Raw genomic sequence first — 21,719 nt, 5'->3', positions numbered from 1 at the left:
GAAAATGGAAAAGCTAAACAAGAAGTAGCAGGCAAAGAAAACTAAATAAAAAATCAAAATAGAACAAGTGATAAGGAAGTCCCTGAAGACTGAGTGTTAAGACATTAAAATCTTCAAGAGTCATGGACTGTCAAAATTGGAGCTCTTCACTAAATTCACATTATATTTAAAAGTCTTGTCATCTCAAAATAGCAGAAATCTAAACTCCTCCCTCCCAATCCCTTTCAAAACCTTTAAACAGATCAACTAAAACCAAGTTCCTGATTAAAAAAATTAAAAACCGAGTGTAAACTGCACTTCACACATGCTACAAAGACATGCAAATCCCCGCCACACACATTTGCCTTGGTGACTGCTGTTGCTTCTTTCAGCAAATCCTCCCCAGGTAGGTGAACACAACAGCCATCATAGAAGATGTCATGAGCAGCCAGAGTAAGTCGGGTTAACACTGGTTAGTAACGTTGCACGTGGTTGCAGGGATGCTCAAGTTTAGAATCCACTTCACTACAATAGCAGCCAGAGAAGTGTTAGACGATAAGAAAAAATGAAACAGAAGCAGCCGAAAGGTTCAGTGTTAAAAGGACTGTAAGTGCCACTATGACAGGTGAAGACAGTGGTTCATACTCCAAGACTTGCTACAAGCTAAAAGGATATCCAGAATCAGAGTTTCAGAGGTGGGTTGTAGTTTGGGTTTTTTTTTTCCATTTGTCACCTTGTTGCTTAGTTTAAAGAAAAAAAAACCATTAACAGTCTTGTCTGTCCGAAGAATGAGTTTCAGAAGAATGTAGCAGTAATGACTTTTTTTTTTTTTTTTTAATTGTTTTAAGACAAATTCTCTATTTGATATCCTTGATTTGTCCTCTTCTCAAACCCTAGAGCCTGGAGCTTCCACACATTTGCTAACAGTTACACGTGTTTTGCTTCTTCATTACAAGTTTTCCACCTTTTGCTAAATGATTTTTAATGAGCAGTGCTTCAGATTTCCATAGGCTAGGAATGTTTGTTCAGGTATACTGCCACCAGAAGTTACGGATATCCATTATTACTTACTGTAACCAGGAATTAAAGTCAGACTACTTTTCTTTAAAAGATTATTAAGACATCTCTTCAACAAACAAAGTCCTATGTATTATTGTGATCCAAACATCTTCAATAAAACACAGCAGTCGGTCTCTAATGAACCTCTGTCTAACATCCCTATTTTTCACATAGAGAATTATAATACATAAAATATCAGGAACAACAGCCAGTTACTCTAAAACCAAAGGAAACCCAGGTCATTGACTCAGAACCACAGGTTCCTAGACTTAAAACTTCGGGTAGAAGACCACGAAGAATTCGGAATACAATATAATTTGTTTTGGGAATGATGAAAGGGAGTAAAAGAAATACTGTTCCACCCTATGGTCAACAAGCTCCATAGCCTAAGATTGACATTATTTGAGCTTCTTGTGACCTTATGTATTTTTATTATTAAGAATATTGTAATTATTAAGAATAGCACTAGAGAATCCACTTCTAGTTTAGGTCAAAATATAAGCAAAACACTGGTTTAGAAACAGAACGTAAACTCTTTGTGAGTTTACAGCCAAAATTTACAGACAAAATTCGTGGCCTAAGGAAACAGCATCTAACAAACTGCATATTGCAGTGCAAACAAAAGATGCCCTGGAGGAAGACACTGTACAATCTACACATTCAAGGTTATGTCCAGAAAGGCAAAACACGAACTACTCAAACATTAAGTCACAAGTTCCACAGGATTATTCTTATAGGTTACAAAATTACCATATTACTACTTATGGGTAAAGCACGTCTTGCGTACAAATAGCTGATTAAGAGACACTATGTGGTCATTGCCCTATGTGCACTCAGAGGTTAACCAGACCAATTAATATAGGTATATACCCACATTCTAATAAAGTGGGCACTGCGAAGGCATTATGACCAGAAAACCAGGAAAATAATTTTAGCTCTATTAAACACATTTTCGCATTCAATTTGTAAAATGGAGAACGATTATTTCTATTCCCTAGTAATACTAGCAAGGCAAATATATATATTAGTTGTAAATTTGGGGGGACAAGAGCTGTTATTTATCTTTTTTGTACAGCACATCTAACAAATAAATACCCAAATTGGTTGGAATCTCAGCACAACACCAAAACAATCTGGTAAACAGGATTAGCCAGCTTCTTATATCCATGATTATACTCCAATTTAGAACAAGAACAATATTTATATTTCAATATCAGTCTTACATAGCTGTAAGTTAGAGAACCTGATATTGCAGCTGGATACCGCAGCAGTGTAAATACTTTTAAGGTACACAAGCTGAAACGCATTCCCAGATTTCCCAATCATTATTAACTACTGTTGTACGAATGCATTAATCCTGTCAATTCCAGACTCTGCGTATGGTGACACAGAAATAACAAGATGTGTCAAAAGTTTCGCTGTCATCTGAAGTATTCTCATTAAGCATTGCGATAAGCAGGATACTGCTTAACAGACAAGTGATCTCACTTGATATGATCCCTTACAACTAGGAAAGGTGTCCTTCAGGAATTACAGTGGAAATGCATGTAGGATAGTCTTCCACCTTTGTCCCCTAATTGAAATCAGCAAAACCAAAACAAGCTTAAATCAGCAACTTTATTACAGTATTAAACAACCCACTATCTAGAGAACCTTCCCTTAACCTTAAGTATATGGGAAACAAATGCCCTTCACAACGCTTTTATAAATGCAGCCTTATTTGAAGCAGTTCCCCAGACAGCCAATTCTCACATCTTTAATTCATACAATAGCTTAGTTTCTGCCCGTCAGCTAAAATTTAACGGAGGGAATTCCATTACTTGCATCTCCTTTGACACATAGCCAAAACTTGCTCAATACTCAAACTATTTTTATTTTCACACTGAACTAATTTTTGCCATACTACTTTCAGCTACACAAATTTTAACTATAAAATTGCAGAGATAAAAACATTACAGTAGTCACATCTTAACTTCCTTTCTGAACTAAGTGGTTCAAAGTCTGCAGCCACTGCTCTCCATCCAAGAAATTAGTCCCTTGCGATGAAATAATTAGAGATGCAGAAGTCTTTGAGTGTATAATATAACTTTTAAGAAAAAAAACGATGTAGCTTTTTTTTGGGAGAAGGGGAAGAGCTTTACAGTTTAAAACCCAGCATGCATTTAACCCACAGTTTTCAGTGGTCTCAAACTCAGACTAATACTACAACCAAATGAATCATGACTTTGAAATTTCTATTAGAATTCAGGCACAACTACATTTGCATTCTGGCTAAAAGACAACCCAGTCGTTAAAGCAGAATCAGGAGACTCGGGTTTAAGGAAATGTAGATTTCGTTCCTGGGCTTGGTTTTGTTTTTAAATTCACAGGGTGCTTGAAGACTGCATGCATTTCTATTGGTAATGCACTTCAGAAGATATTTGTTGTGAGAAGACTGAAGTCTTCCTATATCAGACTTAATTTATCAGACTTCCTATTTAAGAAACAGGTGGAATGGTGGAATTCCCATTGTTCTGAATGAGTTAACATTCCCTTTGCACACTGCTCCCTAGTCATAACCCCACCATAGGCATGTGTACCATTAAGACCCTTACAAGGAACTCCATGCAGGGGGAGGGAGAAGGGTTAAAACATGCACAATGCAGCAACGTTTTCAGACATCATTCAAAAAAATAAACCTAGTGTATCAATGTTCTAGGAATCTCTTTGGCAGCACAAAATTAGTATGTTCTGGTGATCCAAGAAAAAAATAAAAGGCAAACATCCCAAGAAGTAGCTGTTTAGATTACTGAAAAGGAACTTCAAAAGACACAGAGCATAGAAATGCCCTTCTTTCAGGTTAAGTTGCAAGAAATCCAACCTGTCCCAACAAGAACTGATTAAAGCCTCTTCATTGTCAATTACAATCTCGGAATTAAAATGAAGGAGCTCACTCACACTGATAATAATTCATTGTAGACACAAAGTATTTGAAAACAAAGGGAGAACTGCATTGTGCAGACAACCCAAGCAGGTTTCCTATACTTTCAGAAAAGCAAGGACAGGAATTACTGTTTGCCAAAGGTATAGTTAATCTGAAGTAAGGACACATACCAGCCTTTGCTGCTCCAACAAGAGATCAGCTTCCTCCTTCTCTTTCTTATACAAAATCTCCATTTCTTGTAATCTGAAGATGAACAAAAGAACAGAAGTAGTCAAAGAGGTCATTATTCTCCTGTTGGTGCTACTTTACATGCACAGCCCACCGAATTACAGTTACAAGAGTAAAAGTCATTCCACTTAAAAGGAACTGCTATTTGTCTATTATAGTACTATAGAAGTGGAACTTCCTGTAAGTTGCACTTCAGTCCTTCACAAGAAGGTTTATAGGGTTAGTGGTAGGTGCTTACCCATGATTTTTAAAGTAGCTAGAGCACTGAAACACTGAAGTAAAATAACAAGGAAGCTTTCTGATCTTTCACAACAGGTAGCAGAGATGCTATGTGGCAGAACCTAGGTTTAGGTTTTGCACAGACACCAGCCAAATAACCTACAGCTGACTCCTTGTTTCAGGTAGAAATTTTGAGTTATTTTGTTACCTTTTCTCCATCTCCTGCTTCATGTCAATGCCCTGCTTCTCCAGAAGCTCTCTCTGAGCAAATGTCCAGTCAACTGGCTCAGAGGGAGTCTCAGCTGATGGTGTTTTCTCTCTTTCTGCTCGTGCTTGCTCAGGATGGTTGAATCTGAAGACATGATTTTTACCCATGATGATACGATTTCCTAAGAATAGGAACAGAAGTTAACTCTTTCAGGTAAGGATTCCAAAACTATTGAAAAACATCACTGAATGATTCATCCCATTTATCCTGTTGGGTGACAGAATAAGAGAAGATTGCCCTGTAAGGATTTCTGTATACATTCAAGTTAATTAGGTGACAAGAAAAAAAAAAAAGAATGCATGGTTTGTACAGAACAAGCCCCTGCTGGTAAGCAGCAGTGCTCATAGAGGACGACATCACCCTCAGGGGTCCGATCTAATATCCCAGCAGAGTTCATCAAAAATTAAAGGACAAACTTGGAGATTGACCAGCAGTTGCAGTAAATAAAACACATCACTAAATTCCATTCCCCTCCTCCAGTGGCAGTGCCAAAACATGGGCAAAAGCCACTTCAGCAGAATTTCCAGCTTGGAAAAACCTAACTTCAAACACTGGAATGCACTGTGCTTACTTTTCTTTAAAATGTGGTTTATATGTTTTGATTTTATTGGAGTCCTAATCAGTGGGATTTATGGAAGGATTTTACAGCTTCTTCTACATTAATGTCAGAAGAGCTGAAGGAATCTAATATTTTACAAGTCTTTTGGCTAAATCCTAGAGATATCAGTTGTCCACAAAGTCTGAAATGTGAGCATGATGGAAGACAGTAAAATGCCTCTGCTCTTCTAGAGAGCATATTAACATAGTTAAAATTTTAAAAAGGCATTCTAGTAAATAGACCTCCAAAGTAACCAAAATTGTCCTTATCAATGTATTACTAAAATACAGGCTCTGAAAGATGTCAGATACCATGTCTATATTCTTCTAGTAACTCAATTATCTAGACGCGGAAAGAAGAAAATCTACTTTTTTTAAAAAGTACTAAATGATAAAGTCATGGTATTCAATATGAGCCATATGCAATCACAGAGCAGCAAAAACTTCTTCCTTCATTGCTCAGGCTTGTGCTGAAGTCAGTACACTTGGTTCCATGAAAATACTCACTTATAACTTGATGCAAATAATTCAGAGGTGACTTTTTTGTTTGGTTGGTTTTGGTGTTGTTTTTTTTTCCAGTAGAAAAATGAGGGAGGAACACAGAAAGCATCATAACTTGAAAGAGGTAAATTAAACCCCATAATTTAGGGAAGTCACTCCCTCCTTTCTAATTATTCCTCTACATGCCTTTCTAAAGGAATATAAGGGACTGAGTGGGAAATCTAATGCGAGCAAAGAGAAGCTGTTGTATTCTTGCAAAGGGTCGTATCTTAGCTTTGCCAGGAAACTGGGAATTTTCCATCAGCAACTGGCAGTCTGTCTGTTCTGTCTCACTGAGACTGCCAAGGGCAATAGGCTTGGGCAAGAATGTATTTGAATAATATCAGGGTAAGCAGAAGGACAAGCAGGATGCTGCGTGGCAGTGAATATTTAAGTACACTTACAGTTAGTGCAGCAAAGAATGAAAGAAAACAAACTGCTGCCAAGAGATGAATTGTACCAACTTCTGTTTAAAAGCTACATTCCAAAAAGGTAACACTGCTGTCCTTTAATAGCATGCAGAATTCTCTACATATGATGCAAATGTCACGTATGGACAATTCTTAGACGGACAGTCTACAAAAAAATCTGTTCTAACATTTCTTACCTGAGCGCAACTGCACAGGCTGCACAACCCTCTTGCCATTGACGTAGGTTTCTGATCGTTCACAAGGCTCCAAAGTAACAATAACTATGAAGAAAACAACATTGATGAATGAGACCTTAGAAAGCATTGTACAGAAACAGAAGTATGCAAACCCTAGCCTCTCATTTTCTGCCTATCTTCCTACTAACACAAAAAGAAGATACAAGTGAATCACTCCTTGATGCCATGCTGATTAAAAAAAGAAATAAAACCCCATGAGAAAAATCAATACTACTGACATCTCCACATATTGCAGTTGGAAATAATCATTATTTTTTCTGTTTGAATTTCCATGTTTGTATTTAACCAAGATCAGAACTTAACTCTTATACTGACTGCAGCCTGCAGTTTGAAGCTATTAAACAAATTTTATTTTCTTCCCCTAAGACTCAAGAAAACAGCAAGTCAAACCTGATGGTTTTCTTGAGGTAAGAGAAACTTTCAAACACCAGTATTCCCTGGCCAACTATCAAGTGAGGAGTGAAAGATTCAGCAATACTTTGCTAGGTGAAGTAGGGTTTTTTTACCTTCACCATTGTTGTTCCTCTCACTTCGAAAGATACAGTGTTCTTCTTTGATATGAGCCCCACTCAATACAATGTCTTGCCTTCGCTCAGCATCAGCTTGGCCAACCCTGGGTCCAACAGAAGATATTTCAAGAGCAAATCAGACACTTTCTACAACTCTGTGTAGGACAATACAGCCCAGAAATATCCAGGAAAAAAGTCTAAACTATTAAGACTATCCTTCAAGTTTTAAAGGTTTGAACTAGCACTTAACTCTGTGTTGCAGAGAACTTACCAGATTTACCATGAATTGGAGGATAACAGCTTGACAAAAGAAAAGAGAAGTTTTCTCTCTCTTAAAACATGTAATTTAAAGACAGAATTGAAATGTTAAACACTTCTGGATTTAATGCATTTCCTTCCCTCTTGTGTACCTCCTTCTCTCTTTAGCAAAGGAACACAGAAGGAAAAAAAAAAAAAAAAAGTGACAGGAACTTCCAGTGGTGCATTTCAGCTGGCATACAGTGATCATCCCTTCCCATAATCACCATTTGTACTTCAACAAAGGAGCAAAAATGGCTCAAGAGACTCTTGCTGAATAATTTGATGCCACAAGCAGTTTCATCCAGCTTCCAGACAGCAAGAGGTTGGCTGTATCCCTGGAGCATGAAATTTTATGTCCATTCAAAAGTAAAATATTTGAGCAATTCTAGATACGGACAACTTAATTTTCAATCCTAATGTTTACGAACTTCTCGCTCTACTTATTACTCAACACATTTCTGATGTCAGCTAGCTAGGCTCAAATCTTATTATGATTTCTTAGCCCTAAGCTATTCTATTCATCATTCTGTGCTGAATTCTCTCCAAGTTTGACATCCTTTTCAGTAGGTCCAATGCATATTAGAGTAGTACCATACAACAGCCCCTGTCTGTGTACTCTTCTCCATTTGTTCCCCACGAATATACAAACTAAGCAACCAAACATAGCTTAGTACTCCAACAATAACAAAAAAAATAACTTCTCTTCTTCCAGATGTCTTGATAAAACGTATTTTATTCCAAAACTTGTCAAGTTCCAAATCTGGCAATTACATTTAATCTCATATATATGAACACAGGATACACTAACTGTGCAGAGGCATGGACAGCAGTTTATTTAAATATAATGAAGTGAACACTCATCCATATTCCAGTTGCTTTTATCAGGTACTATGGTTTTCAATCCTCCACCCACCAAAATCTCAAAGACATTTTCGGTAAGTTTTATTACTTTTGTTTTCCTGTATCTTAGAAGGGATATCATGCCTTCTTCTACTGCCCAGGTGTAGTAACAAATGTCTTCTAAAGCTGCGTAACTCAACACACTACTTCCAAAGCACAAAAATCAACTTAAGAAAATGCTTTTCTATACTTTTTTCCACCTACAGCAAATCTCATGCTTCATTTGTACCTGCAAGTTGAATAGCTCAAGGCACAATTATTAAACTCGTAGTGTCTCCAGTATGGGGATTTAAGCAAGCAAAGCAGACTTCAGAGAGCATTAGCACCAATCCTCACCTCGTAATACCATCTTTGATGTAGTAAAGCAGACATTCAGACATGAGTGGATCTTCATTAAGGTTTACAAGATGAGGAGTCTGAAAGAACAAAAAGAAAAGTTAATTAAGAACCAAGGACCTACTTTCAGGCTTCTTCCCACAGCTGTGGAGGATGTATGTTAATCCAGCAGTTTTGCTATGTATATCGAGGTTATTCTATAATGCATTTTTTTCAAACATAACCTGTTGCTCTGAAGAGCATCACAAAGTAACAGCAGAAATACAGCTCAGATTGCTTAGTTATCCGAAATATCAATCAATAGAGAGAATAAAGGCTTCAGCTGGGAAAAAAAAAAAGATTCCTTGTAAAGTGTCTGTAAACTTTGATAAGGGAAGTCCAACAGCAGAAAGGGTTGTTGCTTCAGTAAAATTTCAAAACTGATGTGGAATCAACTTTGGCTTTTCTTCGGCAATAGAGGTCAGGTGCTCATTTGGCAAAGTCTGTTAACATCAGAAGAAAATCTAAAACTACCAACATTCTCTAATAAGAACAGCTAAAAAGCTCTTCATCTAAAGTTCTTCTAAATTTAAATCCACTACAGTTACTAAACCAACCTTCTTTGGTGAAAAAACCCCATTGGAATCAGCAAACAAGTCACAAGGCCTTGGTGTGAAAATCTAGCCAGTGAGATAGCAGTAAGTACAAGCACAAAAGAAAAGGCAGAAATGGTTAAACAGAATTAAAGAATGAAGACAATAAAAGAGAAATAAAGCTGTTAATAAGCCACCTGTCCCTTTGTTACCCTCAAATAGAATAAATTTAGCAAAAAGAAATAAATTTGGCTAAGATTCCTTGGCAACATTGCTTCCATCAACTTACTCTAGCTGCAAAAAAGTTTACTTGAGAGATGTTAACAGCACTCATTTTACAGAAGCTCAAAAATTACTGGACGTTCACAGTGAAATTTGTCTTTGAATGAAGAAGTCTGTCAATTGCCCAATGGAAGACTTAACTCTAAAGACAGAAAAGGGAAAAAAACAAGACTACTTTTTCACCCCTAAAAATACAGAAGCCACCTAAAACCACAGCTGAAGATGTCCCATGCCATCATTGCTATTCACTGCATTCAAATCAACATTTGGAGCTGTATAAAGCTCTTAAATCAAGAGAAAACTGGAGAGAAACCAAATCCCAGACATAGTCAACTGCTGTAACACCACTATGACTTGTACCACTTGGATGCTTTGAAAATAATACTGTACCCTATACATACATGTTTAGCATCTGAGTTCATTTACTACACTAAATCAAAGTCTGAATGGTCTTTCACAGGCAACAGGGAGTTTTCTTACTTGCCTTTCTTACTTTTTCTTCTAAGAAATAAAGCTCAACAACTTAAAGGTGATGCTAGCAAAACCAACTCTTCACTCATTCTAAGACCTGTTATTCATCCACAGACAGTTACGTTTTCAACTTTCTCCTGTACAACATTACAGCATTCCTCAAGCATGAGCTGAAGGATTTTCCCTGCTCCTATACTTGATGACAGCACAAGCAATTAGATTTCCACAATCCATTTCAAGAAATTTCCTGCCATCAAAAGCAAAACTGGTAGATACAGCAATAATTGCACAATGTGATACCTTTTAATTTGTGAACTGGGCAAAATTTACCTTACAGAGTTCAATTTACAGCTCAGCTAGTAAAAACAACACAGTGCTGTCCTAGTAGCATACAATTACATATATATACTGGTACCTCAGAAGCGTAAAGTCTTTATCAAAAAAACTTCAAGTTTGCTATCTACATCTCCTAAATTTTTTCAACAACAGCCACAGTTGCTAGAAGGAGACCTAATGAAACTGAAGTGCAAGGATAGCCAGGAACAGAAGCAGACAAGACTAGGTCAGGAGTTTTACTTCTCCTAATAAATCCTATATGGGTAAAAATAAATACTATCTATTACTAAAGCAACTACTTAATCCAGATGGCATTTATACACAAACCTGATCAGCTGAAAATGCACCAAAAGAGTCATCAAAAAGAGCTGAGGGCCTCTGAGGGAAAATCTAAAAGGAGATGAGGATCCATAACATAAAAGAAAGAAATGTAAAGAACGCTCAACGAATTAGCGTCTTTACAAACCTTAGGCACTTCTGAAGTAGATACCAAAAGCAAACCAGAGTTCTACCTACTCCAAACATAACAGTCTAACACTACTTTAAGCAAAGGATTAAACATTTTAACCAATTCTGCTGTCCTGTATTTCTGTACAATGTCTCTAGATAGGTTCCCATTTAACCTTAGATAAAGTTTTTTACACAAGTGCACATGCAAGTTTCAGGCTAAGATATTACTCTGTGCTCCTTTTTCAAAGATTTTGGGGATACAAGAAAGTACATTCTTTTCTTTGTATTCTTCAATAATTCTGCTTTAACTGCGTAGATAGCTTCTTTACTAACTTCATCATTTTATATTTATAAAACTGATTTATGCCCTTTTTCTGCACAGTTCTGCTTCTTTCAAATTTCAGAAAATAGAACTATTGACATGTACTGCAAGGAATATTCCCCCGCATCCCTTATGTTCAGTGGTTCATTAGATTACAATCCCTTTTTCCAAGGGAAAAAAGGATTAAAACACAAATTCAGGCAAGAGCACCTGAACAGGACTTCAACATTTTCTGGGTATCTCAAAGAATAGGTAGAGTACATGAAGGTCACACACAGCTAGTGCAGGAAACGGCAACAACCACGTAAGAGGCAGCATTTCTGAGTTTGTACTGAATCAACACATATGCAAGGAGCTGCACACACTTCTGTGTGCAGCACAGATTTTTCTAAAGGAAGGTACAAAAAAGTTCAACGATTTTTTTTTTTATATCAGAAGTCTCCCCACGAACTTTTCACACTGCTCCTATTTCATCATTGTATTAGGCTGGCACATGCTTCCCTACTTTAACAACCAATGGAAGCTACCACAGGCAATTCTTTCTGCAGCTCCCTAAAGGCATTAAGTACTATATTGCATCACTTACATTAGGAACAGCATCCAACTTCATTATTATGGGCAAAATAATCCTTAGATGTAGAGTGTTTTGACAGATTCTAACACTAAAGCTATTTCCGAAAAGATATTGTAAAAGGAACTTACTGCTAAGGGTCCAAACCTCACTTATGTTCTGCATCTTACATGAATACAAGCCCTTGTGTGAATGGTAGGTCCCTCATCCCCTCTCCTCCCACATTGATCAGCCTTTTGGAGACATGATACAATAGTTATCAATTTTCTTTACCTTTTTAGGTGAGAAGACTCCCAGTGTTCCTCCATCTTCCCGAATGGCAACTCCCATTTCAGCCAACAGTGCCTCCCTGAGAGAGAAAAGCAAGATATTTACTGTATTTTAGGCTTCTTCAACAAAATAAGGTCTAATGAAAGCCCTGTAATGAAATACATTAGACTTTCAACCAGCCTATCCAGTGGCCATACAACCAGGACTGTCACCACCTCATAACACAATAGGGCAAGTTTTTAAACTTTAATCCTAGTTTATAGGCCTGCAGAACAGCAACAGGAGAAATTTTAGAGATTTAACAGCATTTTAGTGCAATAATGTATCACAAAATAAGTATATTTTAGGACATCACATTTATTGCTTCTTTAAGGAAGGTTAAAGTCTGTTCTAAATTCAAATATTTAATTTAGGTAAAAGGTGCTACCACTATTCTTTAATTAACAAAGACTTAACTGGCTCTTCCTGATCTAATATAGAAAGTACTCTCTCCTTCTTAAGCCATAAAAAGGATTGTATTGGGTCAAACTGTTCATGTAACACAGTATTCTTGGCTTTGACAAAGCACAACAGTGACACCAACACAGAAGAATAAGAACATGGCAAACACTGTGATATTTTCCCCAAAGTATTCTCACAGTCTCCCAATTTCTTCCCAAGGAATTTCCATCATTAATGGTGGCATTTCTTTTAAACAGCTATCCAAAGGGGTTTTGTTGTTTTTTGAGGTTTTGTCATCTCTTATTTTAATTCCAACTCCTAGCATCATCAACATCATGCAGTAAAGATTTCCACAGCTTACCTATGTATTGTGAGAACTTCTTATTTGTTTCATATCACCTGTTAGCCTTAAAGTCCCTTTGCTCTGTCAGTGAATAACCCGTCTCTATCCACTTTCTTTCATATACCTCATGATTTTATGGACTGCTCAGTCACATTGTTTCCAGGCAAAGATGTTCCCCTTATATATTTTGAAAGCTTGTAATATTCTAATAAGTAATGCTCTGTTTGGTTGCACTCACTGGCTGACAATTATTAAGCACCTGTCTTGTTCCTCTAAAACACAATTCAAACCAAAGCTGGAAAGCTGGATCTGTTTCATAATTTTAGACACTCCAGTACTAAAAACTTAATCTTTTCTGCTCAACTTCAGGGCCAGAATTTTTGGGATCTAAGAGAACGGTGGAAGAAGAAAGAAAGAGACCGGGACTCCATGCTGCTTCACAGAAGAAGCCAATGTAGCAGCTTAGGATGTTACCTGAATTACAATGGTAAACACTTCAACTCTAGGAAATATAGGAAAGAATATGGCCTTCTCTCAGCATTGCCCCTAATACATAACACAAACATGAGCAGAATTATCACTAAGCACTATTCTGCTGTTCCATTGCTTCTGAACAGAGTAACATTCTCCATTTTCCACACTTCTCCATTTTCTAGAGACCATCCACATCTACAGCACTTCTGATTCCTGACCTTTCCATCCTAATGGCCTCAGTTTTCCTCAGCTTCTCTTCCCATGTTTCATTCAGCTCTGCAATGATCTTCTCAGATTCCTGTGTGAAAATCCCAGAAGCTGTTTTACAATTCTTCTGAAAGTTCTTTACATAATACACAAAGCAATTGAAGTTTGTGCTCAGTTCTAGACCTCAAATTAATTTTGAATATAAAAAGTACTCTCAGCACTACATAATACACAAAGCAATTGAAGTTTGTGCTCAGTTCGAGACCTCAAATTAATTTTGAATATAAAAAGTACTCTCAGCACTTCAAAACTCTAAGTTGTCTTCCTTAATTTTTAAAAAGGTACATAGCCTTGAAAGCAAGCTCAGAAGAAAAGACGACTTCAGAACTAAACACAGTCAGACTGTAATTTGAACCACCTAAGTTTTTTTCCTTTTTCTATTTTTTGTTTTTTAAACCTGATTTACAGACATCATTCAGTAACTGGATGCCAAGGAACTGCAGAGACCACACTGTTATTTCCATGGCAACAGTGGGTTTCCAATAGGAAAGGCATATGCAGTGTGAGTTCCAGCCCATTCCAATCCCTGTAGCAGTGTCTCATGGACAAGACATGAGAATGAAGCATAGATTCAACACAGCCAGCTCTCCCCACTCATCCACCCATGGAGATTGGGGGAGCTTTCATAAAAATTAAGAAATACTTCACTGTAATGCACTTTTGATGCGGTTCAATTCTATGCAGAATTGGGACAAGGCCGCTATTGTCTGGATAAAGCATGCTATTCTGTGTGCTTCACATTTTAATCTGTGGGGGCTGGGTGAATACAACACTGGCAAGATTATTCTTCCTCCTTTTTTCAACTTCGGGGTAATTTGGTTTTCTGAAAGCTGAGTGCATTTGCTAGTCAGACTTTGTCCACACTAGTGCTGACCAGGCCCCCTGAAGTCTATACTTGTGATCAAATTTTCCATAATTACCACTACATCAGAGGACCTGTAAACAAGAATCAATATTTTCATTTATAATTTAGTTGTAGCTCCAGGCTACAATTAAACATAAATAATCCTAACAAGAAAGACTGTTCATGGCATGAACCCAGTTTCTAGCCCACCGCAGTTAAGTGCCCTTTTTAAGGTTCAAGTGGGTTTCAGACAACTTCTTGCAGAAACAATAGCTAACTGTATATATTTATGAAGAAAATTCTCCTGGGTTCACCGCTATTTGGCCTTGGAAAAGACCAAAGTAATAGGCTCCTTAATCTACAGTGATACCTACCTTCAAACGTTCAATTGCCTCTTCTCCTCCAGGTGTTGACATGATTCTTTCCTGTATACTGGACACAGATGTTAAGCCCACCTGACTACTGAGAGAGCAGGAGGATGGAGATGCAGTGAGGGACCCCATGGAGGCTGTGGAAAAATTGCCAGGACGTTGATTCTCGGAGGCTACCAAGTATCTATGTTTATTGTTCTGAAAATCTTTCAAATCTGGGAGAGAGACACACAGACAGAGGGAAGGCAGAAAGATGGGGAAAAGGCAAATAGGAAGAGGGAGGTAAGAGGAAAAAGGAAAGGAAGGAAATACCAGTGTAAGAGGAAAGCATTTAAGCAGCAACAAGACAAGTTTTGTAATTTTTAGATGGCAGTTCTGAAACAAATCTTTTAATATTAGTGTCCATAACATAGTGATAACTCAGTTCAGACCCTGAGGATTATTAGTAACGACTGCATCATAAACCATTTGGATCAAAAAAGCCTGAAAACATAAATTACACACTTGCAAAAAAAAAAAACCAACCAAAAAAAACCAAAACCACCATCCTATTCCTAACTGAACACTAAACTGAGCACCATGGAGCTCAGACCAGCAGCACATTCAGTTCCTTGTGAGATTAATGACATTTTGGGCTGAAGTCCTAACAGACACCAACCCCTTAAACTCAGCAAAACATTCTCTTCCAGACTCCTTTAATCTAAAACGATGATTAAGTAAATCTTTATCACAGCAGTGGTTCTGTTGAACCACCCAGACCACAGGACAAAGAACTACCCCTCCTTAAAATCTCACAAGAGAGTATGTAAATCACCTGTCAGTCCGTGATGGAGAGAAGAGAACACAAGTTCTCAATAACATCACTACGTTACTTCTTGACCCTCCTTTTCTGAAAAATGAAAATCTAAGATACCTGATGAGTGAAATATCTGATAAGGCTCTCATACTTCAGAAGGTGCTTTAAAGCTTTTTTGTCTTAGTTTAGATGAGGAAGGCCTTAAAAAAAACCCTAAAATTTAATAAGGCAGCTTTTGTAGCCTGAAAACCTGGAGGCCTGAAAGATGCCTCCTTGAAAGACAGAAAACAAGGAAAAGGTGCATGAATGATTTAAGAAATAATATCCAAAGGCAATTTATTTTAATCTAACTTAGCTTCTCATATATCTCTGTAAACCATAACCTCAGAATAATCACACACCAAAAAAAAAAATTAAAAAAAAAATCTTCTAACATGGAAGTATCAGACAACTAAATAGCTCAGTTTAAATAATTTTGATAGCTTTAAATTCTATTTCAAAAGCAAATCCTTTAAAATAAGTATCCTTAGGAAAGAAACAGGTCAAACCAGACCTTGAAGTTATAAACAAGGGCTTCGCGCTTACAAAAATAAGATGCTCATCCAGACATTACATAAATTTCCATGTCCTCCTACATCTCCTCTACTCTTCCTGAACAATTCTGCTATTGTCAGCCTTATGCCCTAGTTTACTCCACGTTCAACCTGCTATTTCAGCCTTATGAAGCTGATATTGCATCATGTCAGTTTGAAAACCACCATCTGCAAATACAGGAAGCAGGGGTGGGAGTTCAGCAGAAGAAAAGCAAGTTAAGGAAAGGGAATGCCATCGGGATGAGGAAAGCAGGCATGACAGAGCAGGGAGGATGAAGTCTCAAAAGGCCAATAGACACATGCACTCCTGAAGATAAAGGAAGTGGCACTTGCAATGGCTTTCACGGTTGCTGTGACCACAGAGAACCAAAACCTTCAACATCATGCACGCTTCTCCTGGAGGCTGCAGCTTTCACACAGATGACATATGCACACACTGGAAGCAGCATCAGAACGTAAGACAAGGCCAGGATGAGTCTTTACACCACCAGTAGCTTTAATTTTAGGAAATTTCAGACAGATCTCCTCCAGTTGCTATTGTTTGAGTGAGGGTGAAGAAGACTGACTTAAAGAGTTTAGAAAGTCTACCAACCCAAAATTTACGTAGAAGACATTTTTCTTGCAATGAACTACATATATTTCCCTTTCATATACGCAAACAGTAGAACAGACATAAAATGCCATTTGCTGACTGTTTTTAACCCTATTAAATTAATCATCTGCAACCAAGTATTTAAGCTCAAATAAGAGACCTTCTTCAGCATAAATGTCCAACTTTTTTCTTAAAGAGACTATACAAAATAAATAAATCTCAGTCTCCAGGAGGAACTGATAACATTACATCTTGAGTTAATCACTTGACACATCTAAAACAAATAATTCTAGGTGGAAAAGAGAGGTTAAAAGGCCAGGAAGCTAGGTGAGCAGAAGCTGTTTCAACTGAGTAACCTGAGAAAGATTTGAGAAAAAGTTTTTCTAGTTCGAATCTAAACTGTTGGCCATCATGAAAACAGACTAAAGAATCACCACTCTCCCTTCTATATTATGCCAGAAAAAAAACAATGAACATATGTTGCATTTTAAACTTTTTACTTTTTTTTGACTGTCGACTCTATCTAAGAAATGCTGGTTAAGCTAGTTTCCATGAAACTGCATTGCATTCCACAGTGAGTGTTCTGTCTGGGATTTCCCTGTGAGAAATGCTGGCATGCAAAGCTCAGTTAAAAGCTGACCCAGAGAAAGCAGGTTAAAAAGAGAACCACACAATACACACATTTGCCTCCACTTCCAGAGTATTCATCTCCCATTGGATCAACTGAAAGGAAGCAGGAGGGAAAATACAAGAAGGATCAAAATTGAAGGTTCACTAGCGACACAGGAAGGGAAGAGAATACTACTTTATGTTTAAAGAAACAAAACACAATTTTCAGTAACACATAGGTTTTTTTTTTTTTTCAGTTTTGATTTAGAACCAAAAAACACAGACTGTACCAAGCACGAAAAACACCTGCATTTCATTCTCTTCTGGCCCCATTCTCTTGAAAACAAGCAAACAAAAAAGTAAATACATGTTACACATTTTTAAGCAGTCTGTGACTAAGTCAGGACTTCTGCTTTACAGGCAAGTAAGCTCTGGTAAATCTGGTGGTGCAACATTCACTTTTTTTTTTTTTTTTTTTTTTAAGTCAAAGAATCTTTTAATCCACTGCAATACTTTCAGTAGTTTTATGGGCATCTCTTTTACTAGGAATTAAATCACTGGTCATATTATAGAAGAATGTAGCAGCTAAAATTTTAGTTTATTTGCCTCATTTGGAATGAGGACAAGGAAATTACTCAGGCACAAGTGTGTTCTGGTGCTTTAAGAGGTTGCTGGCAAAGCAAATCAGTAAAATACTGGTCTGCCAACCTAACTCAAAATCTCGCCCCAGAAGAATTCATTATTTATTCACAAGCAGCTGTTTCATAGCTAGTTATTTTGAGATGACAAATGGTTTGTCACTCGGGACATTGTCTAACAGGAATTAGCCATCATTTTCTTTTCTGAGCAAGGATGGCATTAAAGCCAGGTATCAACTAATAACCTTAACCCTTTAAGGAAGAAGAAAAGATGCTTTCTTTCTCAGTATGAAATTAAGTTTCTATATCTCAGCTCTCCTCCTTTTATTGGCAGCCAGACAAAAAGCCCTCCGTAACTCATCAGAGCAACTCCTGAATGTGTAAGTTCTAGTACACAAAATCATTTCTACAGTAACTGGAAACTCAATCTCCATGTTTTTACTTGAGAGTTTGAACTCTACAGCCACGTCAATTCTACAGACAATCCTAGGATGGGTTGTTTAAAGACAGAAGAGGCTACCATTTCTAAAACCATGTTCAAAATTTAGTATCAGCACCTACATTAAACCTCCCTGTTTTAAACCCCTTTCTCTCACAGGCCCAGCTCTCCCTCCTCAGTAAGAGAGGCCAACCTCAAGATGGTAAGGTCTGTTTAATCCACTTACTGTCAATAATATCTCCCAGCCCTTGGGCACGCAGGAGATCCTTAAGCCTTGTCACCTCCTCCTTCAGCTCACGCACCAGCTTGGCATTGGGATCTTCATTGATAACAGCATTGCATTTAATCTGTTTTGCACGATCAGCATATCTGAAACCAGACCAAAACAATGAAACCTTACAATGAACTTATAAGTGCTTATATGCAACACAGGAATGCAGCAATATTGGAGACATTTAGCTTGCAGCTGTACATCAGTAGAGAATCCTGGATTATATTCAATCATGCATTTGAATTCATATTTAATACAGTGTATTGCTGCAAAAAAGACAAGCCCTATTCAACACAGATTAACAACATGGACAACAGACAATGTGTTTTTTAATTTTTTTTCTTTATTCAGTGCTTTGAAGCCTCAGCTTAAGAAATATGCCTAATTTTAGGGACCACACTGGAAAAGAACATATGAACGAGAAGATGAGTTTGATTTTTCAAGTTAAGAGTAGGCAATAAACTCCTAGCTCCCTATTCACATATGATGGATTGGTTTTGTTCTTTCAGAGTAATTGAGTTCTTGCCAGTATACCGTCTTCTTCCTCACAGATTTTCTCAAAGTATGACCACCCAAATGTTTGAAGGATAGAATGTGGCCATAAGAGCCAATACCCACCCATATCCATCTCAGATAAAAAGAAAGTACCTTAAAGTGCTCAAAGTTTCATCGTAGTTTATGTCTGCCGGACTCAAAGCAGCAACCATCGCAGTTCTGGAGTTACCGCCTATAATGAACAGGCAAGATTTTAGATGAAACTACAGTGCACAATCTAGGCACTAGTTACCTGCTAAATACCAGTACTTTCAATAAATTATAGAATTCAACTATATTCTACATTACTAAGTAACATACAAAAATCATTGGAAAGAGAGCTGTAACTTTCACAAAAGGTGGAACTATATGACTCAGATTTGACTACTAAAAATACTTAAATTTTTATCAAGTATGAGGTTAAGTGAATTGAAAGCAGTCAGAAAATTTAGTGACAATTTCCTTCCATATTGGCACATGCAAATCAGCCATACCTAGATTTTCTCGAAGAAGCCATGTTAGTACAGAATCCCTGTACGGTATAAAGTCTGTCTTCTTCTTTTTTTTACTCTACAAAGAAAGAGCACACTACTGAAAAACAGACACCGAATGGAAAATTCAGATTTAAGACATAAAAATCATAGTATAGGTATTAAAAGAACCATGACACCATACACATATGCTATCTAAACAGAGGGGTGGCCCATCTTCAGTTGTACAAGTGATTACTGAATTTGATATTAGATAACATGCAACATATTCAGACATCTAAACAGATGATGATAAGCAGTCCAGAGAATTCCCTTGACGCACTAACTTCAGAAAGGTTTTTCTGCGTATGAGGCATATCTTCTTGACATTTGAATTCTGTGTTCTAACACCACTGCAAGAGAATTTAAGCAGTAAACCTTACTCGTTCAGGAGAAGATTCACTTTTCCTTTGCTAGAAAAGTTACGGCTTTTTAGAGCAGTCAAAACTCTATTACACAGCTACAGATACATGGGTGCACATGTGAAAGGACAACTACCCAATCTTCCTGTGTTTCTGTAAGCAGTTATTAGAAAACTTGAGGATGGAAAGGATGAAAGTACTTGGACACTGAAATTAGAAGTACGAGTAGAAAGGAGGTGGGTTTGGGGGTTTTTTTGGGGGTTTTATTTGGTCTAAAAAAAAAAAAAAAAAAAGACCAAAAAAAAAAAAGACAAAAACATTATAAAGACTACCCAAACCAAAGCACAAGGCCACAAGACAGGTGCCCAAGTATCTAAGTACTTTGTTGCAAAATCAGTAGTGACAAATGTAGAACTTCCACACGAGAGGAGGGCCTTCTCAGCACCTCTGGCAAACTTCCCTCCAAATTTCATTGTAAAGGCTTTCCCTAGCTTCTTTATTTGGTCTAAAAGAAACAACGATTAACTTCAAAAGTTCTATAACAGAATGTGAATCTGGTGTCATCTGTTTACTTACATGAATAGTTAGTAAGCAAACATCTTGCTTCAAGAGATGCCAAAAGTCTAATTCTACACATTTAACACAGGATATGGCTTTGCAATACAAGGCCTGACTATAATTTGCGTGAAACTCCTTTTAACACTCATGAGGTGCTTAAAATGTGACTGTTAGTCTTGCAATAGTTCTATTGTCCCTTGGCAAAGGTGAGTAACTTTACAATGGACAAGTAAAATTACTAAGGGCAGGTAAGAACCAGACACTAAAGCTGAAAACTAGAATTGACTATCACCTACAGTCCATCATATGAGGTAAAGAAAAAAGCATGGAGAATGGAAGCATGAAAGCAAAGACAGTTATCCATACTAAAAGTAAATTTTCCCAAGGTAAGTAACCAAATCAGGAGCAGGAATGTAATAAAAGAATTTTCCTAAATACATACTTAAATGTGTACTTTTCATAAATCTATCCCCAACCGTAGAACATTTTTAAATTTTAGTACTGATAATTCTCAGGCTTCATGACTATAATTTATAGTCACAGGAATTTCTCAAAGATCTGATATCAAAGATCCCTGCTCTTTGATTCCAAAGTGAAGAGAATAAAATCTGACACTCAGGCAAAAAAGACATCATTACTACTCAGACCATCATACCTTGTTGGTGCAGTTATCCTAAGTTGAAAGCATTAAAGAAAGAGGAATAAGATACAACATGAGCTTCTTAACAGAGCTGTTTATGTAATTGCCATGTTAGTTTGGATAGCATTTTCTTTTCTTGGGAAGCCCAATGAACGAGAATGGTTTTCATTAAAAAGAATTTACCTAAAAAGCACTTAAGTATATCCAACTCGTCCAAGCTCTTGAGAACTCATTTTTAAAAGGAACAGCAATAATTTACTTGTTGGTTGTTTTTTTTTAAATAGTAGTTAAGTATATATGTAAAAGACAAAGTACTTCTCTAAACCTACAACCCTATGTTTGGATTAACATATGCTCACTCAACTCAACACATTATTAAGTCTTGCCATTGCAAAAAAAGCCAGTGATATTCCTACACTGGTATTTCTAAAATTTTTAACAATGAAGCTGCAGTTAGTTTTCTAAAATTATTCTTTTAAACAAAAATAAAATTACTTTCCTGCAGAACTAGAAGCCTGCTACGTGAATATGTCTTCTATACAAATGCAGGCTTCTTTTGCAAGGTTTCTTCACAGCTAAATAAACCAGTGCTTCAATCTATTAACTAAGTTTCTACCA

At 37.1% G+C, this 21,719-nt stretch overlaps 1 protein-coding gene across 12 annotated transcripts in view; it reads right to left on the bottom strand.

The window, feature by feature from the left end:
• The window catches only part of KIF1B (kinesin family member 1B), a 98,730-nt gene that overhangs the window by 44,653 nt on the left and 32,358 nt on the right, over positions 1-21,719 (bottom strand). For 5 of the 12 annotated variants that reach the window (XM_075027374.1, XM_075027375.1, XM_075027377.1 and 2 more), the window contains exons 10-20: positions 19,506-19,581; positions 19,126-19,204; positions 18,433-18,575; positions 14,543-14,676; positions 13,276-13,355; positions 11,803-11,878; positions 8,526-8,605; positions 6,987-7,093; positions 6,421-6,504; positions 4,617-4,797; positions 4,132-4,204 (exon numbers count right to left, since the gene is read on the bottom strand). In XM_075027374.1, the coding sequence (XP_074883475.1) occupies positions 4,132-4,204; positions 4,617-4,797; positions 6,421-6,504; positions 6,987-7,093; positions 8,526-8,605; positions 11,803-11,878; positions 13,276-13,355; positions 14,543-14,676; positions 18,433-18,575; positions 19,126-19,204; positions 19,506-19,581 (1,113 nt within the window). Of the gene's footprint in view, positions 1-4,131; positions 4,205-4,616; positions 4,798-6,420; positions 6,505-6,986; positions 7,094-8,525; positions 8,606-11,802; positions 11,879-13,275; positions 13,356-14,542; positions 14,755-17,201; positions 17,244-18,432; positions 18,576-19,125; positions 19,205-19,505; positions 19,582-21,719 lie in introns of all 12 variants that reach the window. The other 7 variants (XM_075027367.1, XM_075027368.1, XM_075027376.1 and 4 more) reach the window with 3 other exon arrangements.

The sequence above is a fragment of the Buteo buteo genome, chromosome 5, assembly GCF_964188355.1.
Source record: "Buteo buteo chromosome 5, bButBut1.hap1.1, whole genome shotgun sequence".
In the NCBI taxonomy this organism is placed as follows: domain Eukaryota; kingdom Metazoa; phylum Chordata; class Aves; order Accipitriformes; family Accipitridae; genus Buteo; species Buteo buteo.
This window is presented reverse-complemented; position numbering and strand designations above follow the sequence as displayed.